We start from the raw sequence: 25,236 nt of genomic DNA on the forward strand, positions 1-25,236 counted from the left end.
GGGCTTTTATATATAGAAACATTCAATACTTTAAATGTGCTACATAAATGAATATAAATGAAGACACAGCATACAAAACCACTTTTGTGCATCAATTGAAACAGTTTGTTCTTTTCTCCAACCCCTTCCCTATTGTTTATTTTCACAATCTTACAGAGAAAGAACGGAGCAGATTGGGAAAAGAAGTAAACAGGACTGAGCAGAGAGAAAGCTGGAATCAGAATCCTTGGAAAAGGCTGACAGAATCCCTCCCAGAGTGTAAGCAAAACGTGGCAGGCATTTGAATATGGCCATTGTTATTCTAAGTTATTTCTTAAGCTGCCTAAAAGCAAAGTGTGTGTTTAGAAATTTTTTGTTGGGGTTTTCTATTTTTTTTTTAATTTTTATTTTTTACTATCACAGAGATTCCAAAGAGGGAAACATAGACCAGAAAGTCCATCTAAACCTGGCTGAAGCACAGAGCAGCTGCTGGGGAGGGCTGGCCCTACTGCCTTCTCAGCTGGACTGGCAAGTCCCATCATCTAAGGAGCTTGGATTATATCTGGAATATGTACTTTGAAAACAGGATTCTGCAAAATAGTGCCCAGAGGCTGCCCAGGCTCAGTAACTGAATGGGCCAGGCTGGAGATTATTCAAGGAGGACAGTTCATTGAGGGTAGAAATGCTGGCAGAAGTGCAAGCCACTGCTTGATGTAAGATATAACAGAACAGTAGTAGGAAAAAAGCTATAGTTAAACATCAGGAATTAACAAAAGAAACAAACAAAACACATGCCAAACCCCAAGATGCCAAGTCTTATCCGGTAATATACAATATCCAATTAAAAGACATTTTAATTTACTGTCATATTCCCCCAAGTTATTCTTGATTTTAATTTGGAAAACACACGCATGGGGATTTTATTTCTCCCCACTGAGATTATTAGCAATTATAACTTTAAGAATACATTGGTTTAAATAAAATCAGCATTTGCAGATGTTTTCCAGTTCCTGGAATTGAGAGGCTCTGAATGGCTGTTTCTTCACTTCCACAACCTTGGTTGGTCTGAATAGGAGAATGAAACTCCAGTATGACAATCCCAGAGTGATACCAAAAGGCACTAAGGTAAATACCATCGCTGTTACCACACTCTCAGAAAGTGACTGGAAATGACAGGCACACAGAATAACTCAAAAATGCCTCGGAAAATGCCAGACTGCCATCTTATGTGTATTTGGGAGCTGCCTTAGAAAACTATTCATGCCTGTGTCCCAGTCCTGACCTGGGACTGTGGATGCAGCATCCCTCTGCTCCCTTTGGAAAGGTATCCACATTGATGCCCTTCAAGGCAGGCTGCAGGAGTACTGACAGCTGCGAGTGCAAAACAAATCTTTGCACCTTCCTACTTTGGTTGAATATTCCTCAGATTTCTGAGCCTGCTCCACCACCTCTCAGATTTATTTCCCTTCAGGATTTGTTGTTGCTTCTTAGCTTTTTTCCAATTACGTGATCACAGCAAAAAGTATCTACTTACCAGCCAATAATTCTGAGATACCCAAATCACCCCAGCTTGTAAACCCAGCTTAAGTGCTGAGACACCACGTAGCAGGGAAGTGCAGACACAGCTAAGTTCATTCACATAAAGAACACCCTTAGGTTGGTTTTTTTTCCATCAGATCGAAGGGGAGCAGTCCCCCATTCTCAGACAGAAACTGATACATTCAGGATCTGGACTAAGTACCTGAAAGTCTTTCCAGAGTGTCCTGGCTGAAAGGGGCTTCCCTGTGAGTAAAGCTGCTGGTTTCCTGCTGTGGATGCCGAGGCCATCATTTTTTTATCTGCTACAAAAGAAAAACAATGCATGGAAAAAAAATTAATTTAGGGGATGAGAAAATTAAGGAAAAATTATTTAAAGACAATTGCAATGTATATAGGCAGCAGGGAGTTTTCTTTCCTTCTTAAAGCTTTATGAAGAAGCCCTGGGGAACACATTAGGAATGACACAAAAGGGCTGTATGACAATTCAGTGTGAAACCAGAGGCACAGCTGGTTTGTGTCTCCTTCATACCCTCCTCACAGGCCATACCTCATTAATGCCATTGTTTGCCTGGAACACAGCACTGGGACGTGCCCTCTGGCCACACAGCCCCGACCCACTGGAAGCTGAAAGCTGCTCCTGACCACACAGGCAGGAGCAGGAACGTGAGACAGAGCACAGCTCTGGATGAAGTGGGGAGTGAGGGGTGCCCAGGTCGAGATACAGACTGGAAGGGGAACAAAGGTTTTCTGGAAGAAAGATGTGAGGTCTGCTCAGGGGGATGGAGGAATGTCACATGAAACGTGGTCTGAAGAAGGTTTGATGCACGTGCACCTCTGGGGCTACCTGGGAGTGGCCTCAGGTGAGGGTACATTTCTGGCACCAGGAAACTCCCCCCAGGGCCACTGCTGTTATCACAGGCTGCTTGCACTGAGGTAGCAGCTGAGGGCCCCCACCCTGCTGGGTTAAACGACCCAAGGAATGGTGCCAAAAAGCCTCTCTCCTGACCAGGTGACAATCTGCTTCCCCTGGGATAGCTGGAGAGTAGCACCCACCTCCTAGGCAGCCTGGTGGCACATCTCAGGGCGACCACCTGAGAAACCTGGGTGATCCTGCAGCCCCCACCTGCATCTCAGTCTCACAGGTGCCTGAGTGCCACAAGCCGTAGTGCACATCTGAGCCGTAGCAAGGCAAAACACTGGTCTCTCAAGGATTTTGCTGTCCTATATGTGGCTTGAGGGGGCCATGAAATAGGATGCAAGAATCCCAGTGGGATGTGAGACAAATCAGTGTAGTGAATAACACACAAAAGAAGATGCCATTAACTTTTATAGTCTACTCTTAATGTGGCAACTGGAGATCAATCTCTAATTGAATGAAACGAGGTTGGGTGAACAGCATCATTTGGTCCCTTAATTTAATTAGTTGGCACTGGATTATTCCAAAGCCCAGGGAAATCTCACTACTACTACTTTTCTTAAAATAATTTCCAGGTCTGCTCCACCATCCTTTATTCACTTTCTTAGCCTTCCCTCCAAGCACAAAACACCCTGCAACTCGCTGATGGTTTTGCAACCATTTGTTGCTACACACCTGACAGGCCTAGGAATCAAGTCTGCCTCCTCATTTTCCCCTTTGATCCTTTCAGATTCCCACTCATTTCACAAGATGCTCTCCTGGACAAAAGGCCCAGTCAATTCACAAGTAACAGAAGTATTTTTTAGTTTTCACTAGCTTTTAGAGACCTTCTGAGTGTGATTCAGAAAAAGGCCTCCAACACACACCAGCTTTCCTTCCCAAGGAAAAAAGTCACCTCAAATTACCTCACAGGAGTCTTGGAGAGGGAGTGTGCATGCCACTGATGAAAGCTGCCATTGCTTTTCCTTTGGAATCTAGAAATTTGTAAAAATTCCTCGGCAGCTACATATTGCCCAGCACAGTCACCGAGTTTTGGCTGTAAACCTACGCTCTCATATCAAAAAAAACAGGGAGATATGGGGACAAGATCTAGAGAATGTTGTGTATGTAGCAGGAAAAATTGAAAATGGCTCAGGATCTCTCTGAGAAGGGCAGATGATTTTTCCTTTTTATGTAGTAATGTCATTCTTGCATGAGATGTCCCATTTTCTAAGGTCACTCTTTGCAGGGACACCAAACTCTCAGGGTTGGAAGAGACTGAGCCAAAATCCTGTGGGTACTTTAGATATTTGAGAACAACTGACCAGCAAAATTGAGAGCGCCCTAAATGAACAGGAATTCCTCAAGTGGAGCAGAGTTGCCATGGCAGCTACCAGGGTCTGTGCCACAGGATGAGGCCAAGACAAAGGGGACTAATCGCAAGCAGTTAATTCTCCTTCCTGAGTTACCCTGAATGCTCTTTAGCCTCTGAATCTGGCCACATCTCCCCCAGCTGTATTCCTGCTCAGGACTTTACACGCAGTTCTCTGCTCTCACCTTTGGTACAGCACTGAAAACTTTTTTTTGTGTATGTTTTACCTGTTCCTCTCTAAACTCCACCCCTGTACTGGTCAATGATGGCCCATCTCCCAGTAGAACCAGTGTTTCTGCTTCTAGAATGAATATCTCTAAAAACTGCACCATCCTGGGCTTCAAAGCATTTGCATGAATCAGTAAAGCCAGGCTTCCACTCCCAACTTCTGGTTTTCTAATGATGTGTGGCCATTACATGCAATAATGGCAGCAATCTCCCTGTGTCAACTCATGTTTTTACAGAACGGAGCAGAGAAAGAGATCGGGTATCAACATAATGCAAATGTCTTGCAGGCAGCATGCAGGCTTGTCAATATTGGTTTTGGACAGGGTATCTCATGTCTAACTGTGAACTATCTTTTATCATTCAGAGGAGACCTTGATCACAGCTTCCATGAGAAATTCAGACAGGGAGAATGTCCCAAAAAAAGCACAGCCTGTAAATTGATAAGAATGAAAAGAGAAATGGCATTTCCAAGAATATAACCTCCCAGCTACTTCACAGCTTGCTACACCCTTAACCCTAACCCCTCCTCACAAATAGTTGAGAGCTGCCTGAAAAAGAGCCAACAAGGCAGCCACAAAGCAGTATGTTCTTGCTTGGAAAAACATATTCTGGTGTTTAGGGTTGGAGTCTTGCTACCTTCTAATGGACCCTTTTTATGGCCTCAGCTGTTGACTTCACTGTTAGAGTAGACAGACAAGGATGAACAGGAATAACAGAGAAGTCCTAGCAACAGGAGGACAGAGTATCAGGTCTATCCTGCAGTTACAATGCCTTCTCCATTTGAAAAGGCCAAGCCAGACATAAGAAACCAACACAGTGAGGTCATCTCCCAACACCCCTGGAGTCAAACCCTGTGGGTCGTTTCCTCTGTGCACTGCGTGACGCTTGCACAGTGATTTATTTAAAACAAATGTAAAAATTTCTCTTTTTCAGTGAGGACAGTTAAGAACAATAAACAACCAATGAGTTCTTCCACAAGTAGTGGAATTAATGAGCCTGGTTTCCTACAGATATATTTCAGATGACCCCTTCAGCTGCCAGTCTTCTCAATGACTTCTGTCTGTCAGGGCAAGAGGCAGCACAGGCTGGGCTAGTTTGAGTCAGGTACATCTCTCCCACTGGCAGGTTGGCTGTTACCTCTTAGAACAGGGCTGGGAAATCCTTTGGTGAGGGCACTCAGTAAGGACTCTGTCCTCACAGTAATTTTCGAGAAATATAGAAAAACCTACTGTTCCTGAGACTCCTATCACTCTTAGAAGAACTTGCCAACAAGTTTAAAAGTTGTGGGAAAAAGAGCAGGGACTCTTTGACAGGTAACGTGACTGGAGATGCCTCAACTGACCAGAGAACAAGTATATTATTACACTTCAAGGCATATGCCTCTGAAAGTATCTTAAGACTATATGGCAACTTTCTTAATCCATCCCTATTTAAAGAGGTGAACTCACACTGGCTTTCTAAGAAAGAAAACACATACTTAGAAATGGCAAGATCTGTTCAGTATGTTTAATATCTGTGAACACTGTTCAAAGTGTTTTCCTGTGAAATGAAAAAGGAAGCAAAACTAGGTAGCTCTGGTGATAAAATCTGTCCTTCCCTCCTTGAATTTATTCCTATCATTTTTAGGGGAAACACCAACTAAATGCAAATACCAGGAAATGTCCCCCAAGACTGCTGCTGCTTACAAATTTCTCTGCCACGATGTAGTTTCTTTTCATTCTTTTGAAGCTGTGCTCCACATCATGTAACCAAGCTTAACATAGTATTAAAAATTAAACACCAGAGACATTCACTTACAAGTAGTTATTCCAGCAAACATCTCAGCAAATCTAGGATCTCTCTCTTGGGAGAAGATAGCATCAGGCTTTTCCACAGACTTTCCACCCTCATGAACATTAGGTGGTATACTTGGAACAGGCACCTGTTGAGATACAGAGAGGAAGGTAATTCCCTCCACTGTATTTGACAAAAACAATTCAGGGACAGTAACAATGTAGTTTTAGTTTTGCTGAAATCTGCCATTGCTTTAATTTTAAATGATCAGAGGCACAAAAAGAAAAACATGAGAATTTCACCTGAGATAAGTCATAGGATGACAGCCCATCTCTTTGATGTACTTCGAGTTCCGCTTGCTGTTGCTGAAGTTGTCTGCAAGGGAGACAAAATGACTTTGTTACAAAACCCAGTTAAGATACAAAAAGGAATAGTCATGGTCTCCTGTTTTACACTCCCAGTGAAATGTCTCTCAGGTGATTTAGTAAGTCCTTTCCTGTGAGATTCATCTGTTTTTACAGCTTTCTCGTTCAGAAAGCCTCCACCACAGGAATGCAACAAGGCATAGGAAGAATTTTGCTGTGATAGCACAGAAATGTAGGTGGGTAAGTAATGGAGGATGGAACACAACCCCCTTATAAAGACTTTTAGAGTTCACTATTCTTAATTCATCACCTTTCTCATGTTGATAATGAATATACCAGACCCCTTCTCTGATCCTCCTGAGACAAACAGAATGCTTGCTGGCATTGCAGCTCTCAAGGAAGACTGCTTCTCTAATGACAAACACCTCAGCAGCTGCAAAGCTATCCAAATGTTTTGTACCTTCCATTAACAGTTGCTTTCTGTTGCTTGGTCCCAATGAACAAGATTACCTCTGGCACTGGTAGCACACTTATCTCTGTTGGGCTCTTTGCTCAGTTAGCAAAAAAGATAAACCCCCCAAATTATGCTAAAGCTCAGAGATTAGGATAAGATTGGAGTTGAATTGACAAAATGCTTGGATTTGATACTTGCAAATGATAGTTGACAGTGCTCACAGTTTCTGTTTCTTGCCTCCTTCTGAAGGAAAAATCACCCAACAGACTGGAATTACACACTATGTGGGTATTCCCCAAGGAGACACAATAATGGGACAGGTGGGAATAGATGAGATTTTACAAAACAGCAAGATCATGGATTTGAAACTCCAGAAAACTGGGATACCTGTTTGGCTACATGCTTAAATTTTAGATTTTCATCCAAATCTTCCTTTAAATTTTGAACTATATAGATTCAAATGTCAAGGGGCCGAGAGAAAAACTGGCAGACAAAAGCAAATGACAAATTAGGCACAAACTGACAGGAATGTGTGAAATTGCTCAAACAAGCTACCAAAGTAAGTAACAGATTTTTCCATCCCTTGATGCTTTTCCAGAAGACACTTTGCTCAGCCACAAGGTTCCATGGCAAATTGGACAAAAATCTGTGACCTGCAACAAACAGCAGATCGGAGGCGATGGCAAAAAGCCTTCTGCCAGCCTTGGGGTGTGAGAACACATAATACAGGGAATCACTTTTGTCCTAGGAGCAAGATGCAAAAAAAAGGCAGTCCTCCAGGTCATTAGGGAGCCATGGATTTTCCATATTATTTTAGCCAACAGAAAATTCCTAAAAATTACCTCTGGAATGCAAAGACATTCTTTGTTCACAAGCATAAAATGCATACTTTTCCAACAGAACTATGGGAGGTAATTTAATCATGGGGAATCTATGGGGAAGTTTCTAAATACCACCCTGTGGACAATAAACACCCATTAAATCCTGTTGTTAACGTGAAAGCTAATTACACTGTTTCATTTGTTTTTATTACCACCAACTTGGTTCGTGTGTCAATAAACAGCACATTAGGTCTCCTCTGTTCCTTATAAAGTATGTTTTCTTGATTCAGCCCTATACATACAAATGAGCCAAACAAAACAGCACACTTACTAGTCATCTGTTTTGTAGGCACTTCTCTAACCTAGTGCTCCTTTGCCCTTCTCCATCTTTCATCTCTAATACTCATTAAGCTGCAGTACAATATAAACATCACATCATGTTAACAGCACTGAACTTGGGAACAACCTCCCAAATCCACTTCCTATAAAAACCAAACAGTTGCGTGTATCTTTACTGAACTCTGTGCAAGCTATGCTGTACTTAATTAAGACTGAAATGCAAAGCCAGGTTAGCATCTTCTGCTGTTGTTGGCTTCTACAGCATAAATAGTTCAAATGATGCTTGAAACCTGAAGAAACTGCAGCAATTCCTGGAGCAGCTGACCAGGGAGAGCTGAGCACTGCCGTGGTGGCCGCTTCAGACCCTGCCATCTCACCACCCTTGTGACTGAACAGCCAACACAGGCAGGTCTCTTCAGTCACCCAACTGCTGGACAGTAAAAATGATACAGAAGCAAGGAATTAGCACCAGTTTGGGCAAAACTCAGAATGTCTTCTCACTTTGAAACCAAATCCCAAACTGTCCCTGGTTTCAATTTCAGTTTCACAGGTTCAAGGAGTAAACAAAAGAAACTTCCTGGCTCTACAGGATACCCAGCACAGCAAGTGAGGTGGTACTGTCTGGGTCAACAGAGGGTTCTGTCTGTACTGCAGGAACTCCTGGCTCACCTACATGTTCAGTATGAAACTGGGAAAGCTCTTGGCTTGAACAAGGAATGGTTCAGCAAATCTAAAGGCCTTGATAGTTAATTCAAATTTACTTCAGTAAAGCTATGTGGAGGAAAAGTGAAGATGCTGTGAAAGCTCTTTTGGCATTGGAGAGGATTTCTGATGACTTAATTTCTATGAACACTGAAGTCACCAGCTCCCTTTCCAGGCATCACAATAACTAAAAAACTTTAAGGTAACAGTTTCTACAGTGGGAAAGAAACAATGCTACTGTATCCCTACCAAGCTCTTCTTATGTAATAGAGGCACCCATGCTTCCTGTATCTGGTTGGGACAAAAGTGGAGTAGCAAAAGCCTTGGGGCTGCTGTTGCAAAATCCTCTTTCAGAAATTGTCAGTATCTCCCTCTTTTAGCCTACAGCATCAACTTACCCCAGTGAAAGGGTCTGTCTAACACCAGGACCAGGGAGCCTGCAGATGGCACAAGATCATGAGAAAGTAAGTCTCTACCACCACTACCACAGGCTGGATTTTTATCAGAATAGCTGAGCTCTATTTTTTGGCCCAGAGAATCCGAAACAGAAAGCATCTCTCCCACAAAGTGCAGGCTGCTTCATCCAGCAGGCTGCCTCCAGCAGGGACCTGTGCCAGCTCACTCCGAGACAGAAGGTCTTGAGACTCAGGACTCAAGGATTCATAAATTCACTCACAGGATTCATAAACTCACACAGCGTGTGATTTTGAGGTTTACAGAAATGAAACATCAGAATTTATATGAAGGTCAGAAAAATATGTCTCTTCTTTATTTTGAGAGAGATATATACATATATATAAAATATATTACATAATCTGTCACCATGACATTATTTCATTCAAACACTGCTCTATCTGTATATTAAATAAACGCTGATCATAATTATTATTTCTCTTCGGGAATCAAACAGTCCCAACTACACAGGAAGACGTGGTCAAATGGGGGACTTCTCTTTTCAGCCGAACACAGCACAAATGCAAAACGTTAAATGCTCCAATTCTCCAGGAAGTTTCTCTTGGATGCCTACACCCAAGTGAAACTGAGAGAAGTTTTCTTTTCTTTTTTTGCAAGGAACTAAGTGAACATTTGAACCTAATGTTTCCTTATCCTTCTGTACCAAAACCAAGCTTGGAAGGTTGACTATTTGAAGCTTCAAAGGAGTATCTTTATTAAAAACAAGGAGAAAAAAGAAGAAACAAAACAACCAAACCAAGCCAACAAATAAAAGTAAAAATCAATTAATCCCTCCACAACTGGAACCACCACTGCCCTCTACAGTCTTTTGCAAAAATGCTGTTCACTGACCAACTGATTTAAACCTAGATCTTTCAGCTACATTGTCTTTACAATTTCATGCTGAATTTATAACTGCCTCAAACCTGTATTTTATGGAGCTGCCTAGGTTATCACAGTAATAGGTAAATCAAAATACATCTCTGTGTAGAACTGCCTTCAGCTGGGCAGAGGCAGGCAGCCCTTCTTGGTCTGCATGGGAAGCACCTTGCTGGACCCAGAGCATCTGATACTTCCAGTGACACGTAAGGATGGCCACGCACAAGGGGTCAAACCACAGGTCCCAGCAGGAGCTTAGTGAGAAGGCGGAAATCACCAGTCACCGTGACGTACAACTCCCCAAGGCAGCTAGGAAATCATAAGTCAAAACATGACCCCAAATGTGAAAATAAAAGAAAATAAAACCAGATACAGGCAGGAACATCAGTACTTTACAGTAAGTTCTCTTTGGAAATCTGTCTGAGAACTGGGAGAGAACGGGGCGAAAAACAAAACCAGTTTGAATAATGCATTCTTTCTACCATTCAAAAGCAGACATATAATGGGATGTATCTTGCCCATTTCAGAACATTTTCAACATGACAGGAAAGAGGGAACATCCTCTGTCAAAGTAGCAGCAGGCAACTTCCATATTAGGTCAGCATTTCTGGGTTGTTATTCAAACCTAGCAAGAGAGATGGAACCAGAGCCAGGAGCTGGCACTGTCCTATTCCTCACAGTGAGTGCTGCAGTGCCAAGCTGAACAGTGTAGTGCAGGCTCAGAAAAAAGCATTCCCAGAGTCAACACAGCATAAGTCTCCAGCCCCACTTTTTCATCTGTGGCCTCTTGGGAACAAAGCACAATTAAGCCAGCCCGGGACAAATCTCAGAAGTCATTTTTTTACTTTGCAGGCCTGTTTTTGCATATACAAATTACTTGGAAAAGTATTACGGGACAGCAGAAATGTAGAAATATCTCTTTTGATGCACAGTGCGGACAGGAAGATATTTAGCTGTCTTTTCAAGACACATTTTCCTGTTTTCAATGAACTTAACTATTCAGTTGTTTAAGCCCAACTTTTCGGGTATGCAGAGAAAAAAAATGAGCAAAACAATTGTGATGCTGGGTTTTATGTAAGTGAACGCACGGCCCTTTCAGTTCAGGTATGAGCCATGTCCAAAGGAGCAGGACAAGGAACACCCAGGGGCACTCACTAGCTTTCCAAGCTCAAATGCCAAAGCCCCAGGGGTTTGGTTTTGCTGCGAAGCAATCAGCAGGCATCTCCACTAGCAGACTGCTCGTTCAGCACTTCGGATATACAGTCTAACAGGTTGAGATCTTAAACCCAGTAATTTCCTCACAGCTGAAAACTTGGCAAAAAAATCTCTGGTCAGACCAGAAGCAGACTGAGTTTTAGGAATACATTAAATTCATACTGGAAAGAAGAAACATTTATTAAAAAAATCCCCACACTACAAAGCAATTGAGGCCAGATTAACTTCTGCAGTTACTGGCTGAGAACTCAGGAGGCTCCAAAAGCATCTCTGCTCAGTCCACAGTGATGAACCTCCATCATACTCCGAGGATGACTTCCTCCTAAGAAGCCAAATGACAGATTTTCGAAAATAGTAATGCAAAGACAGGATGATTTCATTTCCATTTTAAGATACAGATTGGATTGTCCCCATGTTTGGGGATATTCCACAGACCTAAACTGAATTCCAGGAACCCTCCTCACTCAAGTCTACTAGGAAATAATTTTCCCAGCTTCATTATGTCATAAGAGTAGACACAGCTCAAGCAGAAGATGCCAGGACTACAGAATGGTATGATCACAATGAACATAGACACAGAATTTTCTTTTGGCTTAGGAATCAGGCTAACCTTCCTCCAGTATCAGGACAGCTGGCCTGCTGCTGGAAGCTCTGTGCTAGTTTAAGGCAGCCTGGACCGAGATCAATGGGCTTGTTTAATGACATAACAGATAAGTGACGTTTTCCCCCCAGTGCAGCCAGGCCCTGGAAGCATCTCAGGATAATGACACAGAGAAACAGCTACACTGTGAGATCCCATGATGCAGAAAAACCCTGTTACAGACTTACTGTTATACAGAAACAAAGGTAGCTAGAAACAGGCTACCAAAAAAATCAAAATCTGCTTTACAGCAAAAATAATGCTAACAATTCTTTCAAAACCATGTACATGAGCACCTGGAAAGGTACATACTTTACGTTAGTGTTGGTGCAGATGATGTATTCAATCTCATCAGAATAAGGATTCTGAAACGTGAAGCTGCTGGTTCTGATCAGCATCCACTCCCGGTTTTTGGTGCGAAAACGATACATCACAGACAGGACTTGACCTTTCAGTTTCACCACCTGCAAAGCCATTTGGAAAGGTTAATAAAAGGAGATTGCTACCTGCTGTGTAAATGAATAGTAAACAGCAGCAACTGGTATGCTTTAAACTTGAATTACAGAGAGCCAAGGACAGATTGGAGAAATCTGCAGATGGAGAGAATAAGCAAAATCCTATTCGTGTTTGCAGCTTTTTCCTTCAGAATGAAATCCTCACACTTTGTCATATAAAATGCCATTTTCCAGCCTGCTTAGAAAAAGAATACAGATTCAATACAGGAGAATCATTCAGGTCGTGCTGCTATCCCAACAGGGAAACTTTAAGAATGTTTAATGTGAAGCACTTATCGAGAGAAACCAAACTGAGGATCTTTTAAATGTTTATAGGTAAACCATAAACCAATCACTGCAGCTAAAACAAAAGACCACAAGAAAAGCCATTTCGATGTTGACTGACTGCTTTTCTGCTTGGATACCTAGCTATACAATTCATACATGTGATATACCAAATCACACATCAGCATCAAAATTTAGGACAATGCTTAAACACAATGGTGTTTATTGTTTGGGGTTTTTTTTTTAGAAACTGTAAGGGGTTGGTTCCTCCCCACCAAACACACTAAAAGACTCTCTAGGATGGCAAAGTGCTAACAACAAACACTTTCAGAAGAAAAAAAGAGCAATCCAGTGTTTGAATGGAGAGAAGACTGATAAGCAACTGTCCATTCTAATAGTAAGAATGAACACAAGAGAGCAAAATCTTTGCATGGACAGTCTATTTGTTTGTAACTAAGAACTCAGGTGTCTGGCAACATGCAATTCAAATCCTGGGTTTGGTAGCTGAAGTTTTGTTCAAGTCAACAGTTGGGCACCAAGTTAGAATTAAGAAGCTGCCAACTCCAGTACACTCAAAGCAATCCCCACACACTGGCCCTGTAACCGCATTTCATGTGTCATCCAACAATCTTGGTTTAAGCCAGAAGAAAATTTTCATGGTTTTAAGTCATTCAGCTGGCACTTTCCTGGACTATCTCCGTTTACATTTTATTGCTTTTCCACCAAGCTATCTCAGAGGTGCCTCAAGGAAGGAAAGGGAAGGTCTACTGCAAATAAATATTACATCTTTCCGTGGATTCTTAATCCTTAACACCTGGAATTTACTTTTTATTAGCTATCTGCAGCCTGTGTTTTCTAAAAGTAGAAATCCTACTATTTACCTTCTGTCTTTATTGACAAGAAACTGGATTAAGAAAAATGCTCCAATCTTGTTTTTTCAGAGGTTTGCACTTCAAATTAATCAACTGGATATAGGACTAAATGGGAAGAGTGCAAATAGAAGACACAAAAAGATTTAGCAAAGCCCAGGAAAGTTCAAAATCATACTGAAGTAAATGCTTGGTTGGTTTTATTGGTTTTTTGTAATGCTTTTGTAGTTTGAGTTCACTGAGCGACATTCTTTTATCAGCAATTTTCTACCACCACACCCAGGGTAAAAGCCACAGAGCTGGTATAAAAGTGTGCAATCCCAAAAGTAACCTACTGGGTATTCAATAGCTGTGTTCTGGACCCTTTGATACTATTTGTTGGTCTTGGCCTTGAGACTATCTTATTTTGGCCTGATTTTTCCCACCCTGATGAATGAATTTATCTTCCCAAGGAAGTAAAAGCTCTGATATAGATACTGGCAATTGACCAAAAATTGCAAAACCCTGCCTTCCTCCTGTGTTATGCACCAACCTTGTTCTGATACTGTCAGCAAATTAGAAGTGTCAAGTTTACAGAGGGTTTTAGTCAAAAAAAAAAAAAAAAAAAAAAGAAAAAAAAAGGAGCTTGAAATCACAGTTACCTTTTTAATTAAGATATTTCTAAGGCCAAAGAAACAATAATAAAACAAACTGCAGTGATCTATTGTCCTGAAGTCTCGATTAAGCAAACACTAATTCTGTAATAATACATAAAGTACAGAGAGTGCTGGTGGGAAAATTCTGAACTGTCTTAAAACAGTGCACACAAACAAAATAGCACAAAAAATTTCAAGGCTAATGTTTAACTTTACTTTCTTACATTCTTTCGAAATAAAAACCACCTGGTGCAAAGCTTAACTGTTTACTTCAGTCTTTTATTGCATGACTGGAGTAACAGCCCTAATCACACTGCTACTGTACTGAACAAAAATATACCCAAAAAGCAATTGCCCACTAAAGAAACAGCACAATATTTTCATAGATTGGACACAGATTGAGTGAACAGGAGCTTTCATTTCTAATTACATTTTTTCCTGCTGTCTTTTTTTATGACCTTAAGCAAATCATGCAGGTCCATGATCCAGCAAATCACTTATGCACATGCCTAACAGCGAGTAGTGACAGGGAAGTCCCCAGCAACTGAGTTCAGGGACACTCTGCCCGCCCCCCAAGGCCTGATCTCCCTTCCAGCGAACAGAGTGAGGACCAAGTCATTAACTCAATGTTAGTTAGTCAGCCCTGCTGAGCCCCAGGCAATCACTGCATGGATTCACTGGAGAGGGATGTTTGGTGTGTTATTATCCAGCAGCTCTCTGTCACTGTCTCTTGGATAGATTAGTGGAATCAATCATTTGGGCACCAGTGAAAAACAGCGTATGTGTTCTCACTGCTCCTGCGCCGCTGATGCGATCGGGCACCAGTTCAGGGAGCTGAACCAGCTGAAAGCTGGTTCCATGCAAAAGCAATTAGTCCCTTGGCCTGCCCAGCAAGTCCATCTGTGCCAGCATCAGGGCAGCAGAAAGGGTGGGGAGCAGTTCAGGGAGGAGAGAAAAGGGAGAGCAGGACCTGACTCCTGGTGACAGGTACCTCTCGAGTGGATTCAGCCGCAGCATCATATCCCCAACCAAGGTGGGGCAGAGAAGATGTCTGGGTGTGGTGACCTATTTCAAGCATTGAGCTCTGACAGGCTTCTGCATGTGATCCAACATCTTGAATTTAAAAAGCCTTCAGCTGCTGTTTGAACTCAGTCTGTGCAAGGGACACTGAAGTGGATGCACAGTGCTCACTCAATCAGCTATGGGACTGGTAGCCCCTGCTTGAAGGAGGGGATGATGAGAAATAGTTCAGGAGTACTGATATCTTACACTATCTCCAACGCTTCTGTAGAGACCATAACTTCAGTTTCACAATCTGTTCTATGGACACTGAACAGAATTTAGCTGTTTTCCCCAGAGAGGCTCTTCAAGCTCTGTTCTTTCATGCCATGCCTGAATACATAGCTGGTTATATGAATTATTTAGAAGTCATTTCATATCCATGTTTCACAGCTGAAAATACATATCAGCATCCAAAACGAGATGGACCAACGAAACTTGGATGAGCTGTAAGCCTGTTGTCAGAAAATCTGGAACCACTTAGATAACTGAGCCTCAGTAATCAGTTAAATGTCCTGTGCTGTGTGTTCTAGTGTTGCAGCAAAGGCACTGAAAAGCCCAGCAACAAGCAGAGTAGCTTGGGGAAAGCACTGCTCCTGCATGGCCCAGACCAATCTGAAACAGAAAAGCTCTACAATGGAATAGATGCCATTGATAAAGCTGATGTAATTGTGGCCCATGGTAAAAACTAATCCAAATTATTAACTTTTTCTATATGTTGTATTTTTTTTTGTTACTTGTCTCTACACTTCAATTTCTAACAGGAAAAAGGGCAAAATTACCTGTTGATGTAAAGTGGTGTAAGTCCATTAAAGTACATGAAGAAGCACGTCACCTATGCTAGCAGAGAACTAAGTTAAAAACAGTCCAGCATCACAGAGAGGTGTAACTACTTCCATATCAACAACTCATCTTGGAATGTAAATACTTCTGGTTACCACTTATCATAAAGGGATCTACACAGGCATCTCCAAAGCAGCTCACCCTGCGCAGCAAACAATTCTTTGCAAGAATAAAACAAAATATATAACTAGATGACTTATTTTCTGAAAATACTATCAATACACGCTGCATAATAAACTACCATTTATTATGCAGCTTAACCAATTTCTAAACTGACCAACAAATTGTTTTGTATCTTGGCACTCCTCCTGCATAACAGAATACCTTGAGATGCTAAACATAAGAGCTACTTCTGTAATCAAAATAGTACCAAAAATAACAAATTGTGGAACAAAAGGAGCAGGACACAGCACCTGTTGGAAACTCTCTCGCAAATGGCTTTGATCTTCAGGATGGCAGAATTCTAGAATATCTTTCCCCAGAAGATCCTAGAACAAAACATAAACCTGTGTAAAAAACCCAAACCACAACACAAATCCATGAGCAGATGTGCAAGTAATCCAGGTCTACCACCCTTAATGTGACTAGTCAGTTAATCAGGGATGAATCACACAAACAAGGTTTGCAGGCATCATGTCCTACGTTATATTTGTACTGTTGCACAGATATATGTATGTACAGAAAATTTTGAAGTGCTTCTTTTATAACTGTGGAATGGTGCCTTGAAGAGACTGACATTCTCTACTACAGCTCATTTTATGGCACTGATTTTTGTAAAAATAGTTATTATAAGGCTATCTAAAATCAAAATAAATTGAAAAACAAATGAACAAGAAATTATTTTTGCCTTTAAATTGCAACTGTTGGGAGTTATTTGAGGGTGAGTGGCGGTAGTCAGGAATTCATTTACTATTCTGCTCAGTTCTGTACTAGCCTCCTGTTCAGAGGAGCAGATGTAAGCCTAAAGGAAAATATATGCCATAAACGATGTTTGCTTACTGTTCAATAGATTGGCAGAAGCAAAGGTCTACAGGATTAAAACTCTCTCCAAGCACTGTTAACTTTCTATCACAGAAATGTCTTCACTGTAAAGCTGCACAAGGTTTAGAGCACTTTGCTGTTAGAATTCTAATCAGATCTAAAGGTATAAAAAGATATCCCACATACCAAAGGGGAAAACAAAATTTTACAGAGGCGTGGACAGCAAAGAAAAATGAAAAGCATTTAGTGCATAACGTATGAATTATCAGCTACAAAGATTTCATGTTTGCAAATGGAATTTTCTTCATTAGCTCTAAACATTCTCCACCTTCCCAGTGGTCACAGACCTGGGGCTGGTAGCCAATGACGCTGATGCACCTTGGGTCGACAAAGGTGATGACTCCGTCAGAGTTGTGCCTAGACAAGAACTCAGTGGGGACTGACATACCATTCATGTCCATGCACACTGGAGAGCTGGTTACCTAGGACCAAGGAAGTCCACACAACAGTCACCTCAAGTCAAATTTGGTTACGTAACTAAAGAACAGAATCTGTTGGCACACTCCTCACTACTGAAGGAAGTCATACATAAAACAACAGCAGATAAACAACACAGAACATCCTTTAGTCTAGTTTGCAGACCAAATACCTCATCCCATGACACTCATCTATACTTAACAGCACAAGAGAAAAACAAATACACCAGAAATTCCCAAGAAGGAGGGATATAGTAAGGATGTAAGTCCAGCTGGATTCATCTCACACTGCAGGCACATTAGGCATCTTGGTTCCTATCTCTGTCAACCAAGAATGTTCAGAGAACAATGCAGTCCTCCTGTTTTAGGATAGGAAGGTCAGTCTCTAGAGGAAGCCAACACACTATCTGTAGACATATCCTACAGGACTGTCCAGACTAAGCACCCATATTTCAGGTGATGTGAACCTTACTCAAAACACCACAGAACCTGAACGAAGTCCTCCAGAGGCTGAGGCAGGGGATGTTAGGCCAGCAAGTGCCTGCTCATAATGAAAAAACACAGTCCTCTAAATCTCACCAGAGAGAACGATGCATTTCCAGCTCTCTGCATGAAATCTGTGCAATCAGGCCATTTCATATCCATTCTATCCTACTGGGGCTACGGTCCCAATGCAAAATGAGCAAAATCTCTTTTTTTTGCTGCCTTGAAGCTGATTAGCCAGTTAACTGTAGGCAAGATTTCTATTTGCTGTTAGAGAACAAAATTTAACAGAGTTTTTAACAGAGTTTTTAAGCACCTTGACTCCTCTGTGATTTAACCCACCCACAGAGCCTCCTCTTGCCCTCCCTCACAAACCCTGATGGCTCTTCTGACAGAACAGATGCTTTGACACTCCATACATTATTAATGTGATTTTCTTGGAAATCATCTTCCTTTGGCAGCTGTAACATATGAATCCCCATAACTTCCTTCTCTCTGTTAGTGGAATATATTACTCTTGATTATGAAAGCATGATTAACCTAAAAACCATCCTGCAACACTTCTGTAGCTCTGCCATGGCAATGGAGACCCACTCTACCGAAGTGCTCACATTGGCAGGTTGTTCACCTCAGGTAAGATGGGTTTGGCACCTGTGCTGTAATGAAAGGTCATTCTACCTCTCCTCTGAAGGAGTGATACCATCCCAGCAGATGGCAATGAGTGCAGGAGATCATGCAAGAGGCTCAGACACGTTCCCCCGTGGCAGAATTCCCAGACCAGGAAGATAAAAATTAGCCTCCCTGCCGCGGTGATGGAGATTCACCACGGCTGCTCTGAGCTCTTGTCAGCAATGAAAAAAGGAAGAAAATACACTACAACAATTGCAACTGTCTGGACAAAAAGGAAGTAAAATTTTATTCTCCCAGTTCCTTCGGCTGACATCTCATTTGAATGCACAACACAACACACACTGAGAATAAAGCTGTGATTTCTGAAGTGCCTCTTGACTACCTTATCTTTGCCATTTTCAGAATACCTACTGCAATCACAGTTTTTGAAGTAGTTGATTAGCCAAAGAGAGAGAGAATGAATGGAAAAATGGCAGGGAGCATATCACGGGCTTTGGGAGCCACTTTAACCCACCATCTGCAGCACCTGTACAGCCACGTTTCTCACTTTCTACAATATCCCAGCCCTACACACCCTAAAGAATGGCAGATCTGTACACACCCATCTTCAGAAGTATCTCTGCTGTTCTTAGTGGACTAAGTACACACATGCACCAAAACTACAGTTTCATTTGCTCTGTTGAAAGTGACTGACTGCAGACAGACATCAAGGCACTTTATATATTGGAGGCATGTTAGAATTTACAGTCCAGTACCAAAACATTGCACAAATCTTTTACAACTAAACCAAAACAGTGATCATGCTTTCAGAAATAGTTTGTATAAGGAAAGACTGCCATTACCTGAAGCCTTCCTATTGCCACGAGGCAATATTTACTACCTTGTCCAACATCAGCATCTTCTTCTGGTATAGTCATTCCTAGAGTAAATGATAATAAATATTGTTACAATTAGGAAATTGGGCTAAATATAGATGCTGCTAACCTGGTTCTGTACTGTTCTAGATGCTCTAAATCACAAAAAATAACTTTATTTTCTTCTCTAGGATTCAGTCATTATTTCTGGGTTTAGATCAGATGATCTGTCTCAGTTATGCTCAATCCTCACATGCATACACAGGACCCACGGCAGCAATTCTGGCTGCTGAAGACAAAGCAGATACTAAAATTCCATTATACAGTGAGATGGACAGTAAGATTTCCGTGAGTACGGTTCTGCAGCATGTTACTGGAAACATGGGGTCACTTAAATGGTCAGTGCATGCACACTATGTTCAGTTTCCTTTGCAAATAATATATTATAATGAGCCTTATAAACAAGGCACAGCCTAAATTTATCACTAATTTTACGCTCATATTTAACAGCTGGTATTACTTTTTTCTATAATGGACTAAATCTGGGTTGTTACGCTGAAAGACTGAAAAAATGTGGATGCTTTCCTAACAGTCCTTATTTCAGTTGTGTAACAGGAGTTACTGTTATAAACACAGGAGTAATTTCAAAACATACATGTGTACTATTTTCCATCTCAGTGTTTCAGAAATAGGAACATCCAGATTAACACTGTTTACTTGCTCGTTGGCTAAGCCTTTAGTAAAGGCTGTTTCCCAACTCCAGTTTTGAGATACCAATTTCCTATAAAGCACTTGAAAAAACAACTTCCAAGAGTGAACCACTGACTTATTTTAAGTGATTTGTAAACTCTTTCACAAGGCGTTTCAAATAAATCAGTCACAACAGGCAGTGAATCATTTAAGAGGCACTTACAAGCATTAATGAAATTAATTGCAAAGCAGCTATCAATTACAAAACAACAGCCAATTTATTCTCTAAATTTATAATTCCCAATGGAAGTCAATCTTTGGACTGTGCAGAGGATGACAACACACCACTTTCTTAAATGACACCTCTGAAAAATGACTATAAATGCTGCCAAATGAACTGAAGTCATCTCTGAGGAAGTTATTTTGTATCGAAATAGTTGAATCTTATCTGACAATCAGCTTCCAAATAGCACTTTACAGGTAATTTTTGGTCCTCATTGAGCTATATAATAAAATAAAATACACAGTGTATGAAAGAAAACCCCTCATGTTTTTGTATATATATTCAAACTTGTTCTGCGATTAATCTCAGAATCTGGGGGGCACAGCTTCATTTGCAGCCCCTGACTGATAACTAGGATTTTATGAAGGGATCTCAAGAGTTTTACAGAGGAGCATTATTGTCCCATCTAACAAGAGCTGTTTCAAGGAAATAACTCCAGGCACTGCAGTTGGATAACCTTTACCAAAAGATCCCTTTTAAACAGAGTTTTTCATTCGAGAAGGACAAATTTAAAGTATTTTCCCTTGACTTCAAAAGCTTTCTCAGTCATTTCCTTAGTGGCTCAGAGTATTGCAAAGGACAGCAAAGATACAGCTGGATGGCTTCCACTTTGCATAATCTTTTTTTTCTGCAGCTTTCAACAATGCTTTCATTTTTAGGAACTTGGTCCATGCTTGCTATTGCCCAAATAAACTCAAATAAACTCAAAGCAACATAAACAATCTCCAAAATTAAACCTAGCTAAGAAACATTATTTTTGACGTCACTCTGTTGACAAAGGGAGGCTGTTGTTATAATTTTCACCCTTTTTTTTTTTCCTCCCCAAGGTGGATTACATTCTGTCTGTATAACACATTGGAAAATATATTAGTTGGGTTATCCCACAAGACACTCTATGAATAAAAACCAATCTGCCTGGAATTAATCAATACATGATCCAGGGAGGACTGCTAACCCTTCCCTGAAGTGCCTAGAGAAAAAATATGACAAAATGATTGTGTGCTGCTTTGCAATGTAGGTGCCATTACTGGCAGCATTTCATAGAGGGAAATTATTTTCTTTACTCTTCTGCTGGTAGTTCCAACGATTCAACTGTGCCTGTGCTTATATGGGAGGATGCATTTGCAGAAGAAATTTACTTTGCTTTAGCACACTTCTTATTGAACATACTCCAGTATGGACAGGTAAATAAAGATATGTGCACTGCACTTAATACCAGTTTGTCCAGCTCTTAACATAATGTAATTTTGCTCCTGGACACCGCCAAGTACCATCATTATCTCTAAAAAAAGTAAGAGCTTGGAGGAATGCAGCCATGAAACTGATCTTTAGGGGACATCAACAACATAAACATACATTAGTTATTCACATTCTTTATGCATAACCCCGCAAGAGACTTTATTTCTCAACACCGAATACACGCTCCTCTTGAATAATAAACACAGTGCTGTGCCTGCTCCAGTTAATATCAACAATTTGCAAAGCTAAGCCTGCAACTGAGCATCACAAATAGAATGCGGTGCCGTCAGAGGTTATATTTAATTTCCAAGTGTCCTTTATGCCAGCAAACAGTTTCCCACAGGGCAATGGCTTGTGTTTGTGTGGACATAAGGAACTTTTCAGTTTTCCCAAAGAGCTTCCACTTGGCTTCAACACCAGAACAGCTTCATCTTCTGCCTTTTTTTCTCTACCCTTCTGCCCCATATTCTCTGTGAGACACAGAACAGTGTTAGTGGACTTGTGGTTTTATTTCACTACACTAAAAATTAAATGATTTACAAGTCTTTAGAAAGATGTAAGCTAAGTGTCCAGAGATCATTAGCAATCCCCTGCTAATGTCTGTCTCCATCAGAACCATTTCTGATGGTTTCTTGCTTGGGGATGGAACTGCACTGTGTGACTTTATCTCCCATGCACAACAATGGAAAAAGGCTTTCATAAAAAGAAAAGCTGTGCATGTTTATGGCATACCAAGGAAAAAATCTTGTGGAAAATCCTAATAAAAACTAAATTCTTCTTTCTTTAAAAAAATAAATAAAGCCTTGAAAATGATGGCACTGCAAGGAATATTCAGGCAACTACTTTGTTTTGTATTGGAAGAAGGGAGTACTTTGCACAAATGTCCAATGCTGGCCAAAACTTTAAAAATAACCTAACAGCTTCGGCATGCTGTGGTTAAGAACGTTACCGTAAGTCTGACTTGGAAGATTAAAATGTTTCTTTTTTAACTAAAGAGAAAAAAAAGATTTCAACATTATCTGAATTTGACATTATTCTGGGACTTTTTATTGAAAGCTTTTGAAATAAGTATCTATCTAAGCCTTTTCTTCACTATGTGCTTTTCTGCTGGTCCTGGCTTTGATTTACAGAAAACAACCATTATCTTGACAGACTGTATATTCTCTCTACACCAAATATTTTCCATCAATTGTTATGGCATGAAAAAAACAACCTATTAGGAAAATATCATATGGACCACAGAAGACTCATTTCCTTCCAGGAAGGAGATGTTCAAAGGGGAAAAAACACAGCAGAAAAGCAAATCTTGCCTAGGTTGAAAATGGAACAATCAAGAGAAGGTCAGCATTTCTCAGTTTTGTGACTGGTTATGAATTTGAAGTACTGTTAGGCTAAGGATGACAAGTTCTAGCTGTGCTGCTTTGCTGGGAACAAAGGGACAAAGGCTGGAATTGGTGCTCACCCAGTTCCAAACCAGCGATCCTCCTACCTCATTCAAAATAACCCAACTCTGTGTTCTCACTATTCAATCTCACATGCAACATAACTGGTTGCAATGTCCATCTGGATTACCTGACTCCTTTTTCCTTTGACTTCCACACAAAGTTTACCTGATATAAGCATGTAGGTATCACATGCTGGGTTTTGCACTTGATCTTAGTTTTACCCTTCTCTTTTCAGGCACCATGGAGGTGAATGAAGGGACCATTAACAAACATAGCCTGAACAGAGAATGAGGCATGATGCTTCCTGAGTTTTCTCTTCCATTTCTCAGTGAAAAGGGGGCTAAAGGCAGTCTGCAAGTACCTGAGCTTTGCTGCTCCATAAAAGTGAGAAAAACCACAAAGGCAGGCAAGATGTGCAAAATGTTTTCATGCTGACCACAGACCTGAGCCATAACAGAAAAAACCCAGTCCTTAAAATATGCCACCATACTGGTGCCAGCTGTCTGTAGCTTATTCTTTTTTACGTATTTGAAGTACCCAGATTACTTCACAGATTTGCATAGACTCTTCACTGCAGCAACACTGTCAAACCTGATAGTCTGTCACACTGATAATGATCACAGAGCAGTTCCTGATATTTCTGTATCACCACTGACTGTTATATTCAGTGTGGGACTAAAAAAATTACACATCGGCCACAGACAATGCAATTCAACCCAAAAAGAGAAAATAACAAGTGCTAAACAAAAAAAGTTAAGTACAGATTAAGTGCATTTGCCAAATATTTGTTATTTTGTTTTTGAAAGTATGTTTTGTGTTGTATATTACATGCCACACTGTATGCTTTGAGATAAAAGGATCTGGAGTTTATATTAGAGTGCCCACTTGGCAATTGAAAAATAAATGAAAATTATCTTTTCCACAGATGAATTTTTAAACAGTGATTTAGCACAAGCCCATTTATTTCAAAGAATCCAGAGATGATGCAAAGGCCAGGGCTTGCTGCTCTCTAACTGATTTGAACAAATGTAATTTTATTACAGGGTAGAAAGGCCTTAGCAAATTCCATTACTGCTGCAGTTATTTCATTTGCTTTGCAGATTATACACATCAGAATTACCACAGGAAAAGAGAAGAAATGCAGTATGTTACCACTTATTTACCTAAAAATATAGGGGAAAAGTTCAGCCCATGGATATTCCCACTCAACCCTGAAAGTCAATGAATGCATGACGACCACCAGCACAAAGTAGGGAAGACTGGGAGGGTAAATAAACACTCATGAAAAAGGCCCCAATTTTCAACATTATGTGCCCTGAAAAAGGCACTCAGTCATGACTAATATGACTAAAAATCTGGATGGTAACACAAAAGACCACTGAAATTCCACACAAGGCCATCAAAATCGAAAACATCCCTTAGGATTGTGCTATAGCTTGGAGAAATTAACATTGTGGAGGAGCACTGGGATATCATAAGAGAGCACCATGTGACTTTGAGGAGTGGAGTAATAGAAATGGGATGAAATCCAACATTACTAAATGCATAAGCATGCACTTGGGGACTAATAACAGTCATAAGCTACAGCAACAGAAATGGGATGGAACTTGGTATTACTAATTGAAGCATCACACAATTCAAAGCAAGAAGATCTGCAGCTGACAACTGAGGAGAAGGCAGGCTGGTACATATATCAAATGACTGAGGATGCCAGCAGGATGCACTACACAGAAGAGAAGGATGCTGTATCATACACTGCCAGTCAAGACAGGAGATACTGTTTGCATTATACACCACTACAATCTCATCTGAAACAATAGTGTATAGTGCGAGTGACCTGCATTTTGGAAAGTGAAAACACAAACAAGTGCAGAGAAAAGTCACAAGGATAAAGAGAATGCACTGTGAGAATGGAGAGTAGAAGAAGTGGGCTGGATTATCTGTGCTAAGTCCAGGCTGTCAGGATATGATCTCCTTCTGGAAATGCACCAGAACACTGCAGAGAGACAGAGACACAAGGCAGGAAAACTCCCACTTGATCTTCAGTGAAATAAAAACTTCCCATAAAATAATGAGGACTGAAAATTAAAGAGATTGTTAGGCATGGGAAAGCAGTGAGGTTTTGGAAGAGTTGGAGACAGGGAAAACATCTCGCTAACGTAAACTGGAACTTACAATGTGATTGATACCTGGCCACTGGGCACTCAAAGATCCAGACGATCCTTTTAATCCCATGCTCCTGCACTGCATACCTGCTGTCCTGCAGAAATGGTGGCTGAAGGGCACACGCTGCCAATGTCATAATCTAGTGCAGGT

The 25,236-nt window shown here is 40.9% G+C and overlaps 1 protein-coding gene across 6 annotated transcripts in view; it reads right to left on the reverse strand.

Moving 5' to 3' along the window:
• The window catches only part of ARNT2 (aryl hydrocarbon receptor nuclear translocator 2), a 97,506-nt gene that overhangs the window by 12,784 nt on the left and 59,486 nt on the right, over positions 1–25,236 (reverse strand). For 5 of the 6 annotated variants that reach the window (XM_064668953.1, XM_064668956.1, XM_064668955.1 and 2 more), the window contains 7 exons: positions 19,252–19,328; positions 17,168–17,302; positions 16,253–16,327; positions 11,967–12,118; positions 6,089–6,161; positions 5,811–5,934; positions 1,721–1,820 (listed from right to left, as the gene is read on the reverse strand). In XM_064668953.1, coding sequence (XP_064525023.1) covers positions 1,721–1,820; positions 5,811–5,934; positions 6,089–6,161; positions 11,967–12,118; positions 16,253–16,327; positions 17,168–17,302; positions 19,252–19,328 — 736 coding nt within the window. The remainder of the gene's footprint in view (positions 1–1,720; positions 1,821–5,810; positions 5,935–6,088; positions 6,162–11,966; positions 12,119–16,252; positions 16,328–17,167; positions 17,303–19,251; positions 19,329–25,236) is intronic. The other variant, XM_064668951.1, reaches the window with a different exon arrangement.

The sequence above is a fragment of the Pseudopipra pipra genome, chromosome 12 (assembly GCF_036250125.1).
Source record: "Pseudopipra pipra isolate bDixPip1 chromosome 12, bDixPip1.hap1, whole genome shotgun sequence".
Taxonomy (NCBI): Eukaryota; Metazoa; Chordata; class Aves; order Passeriformes; family Pipridae; genus Pseudopipra; species Pseudopipra pipra.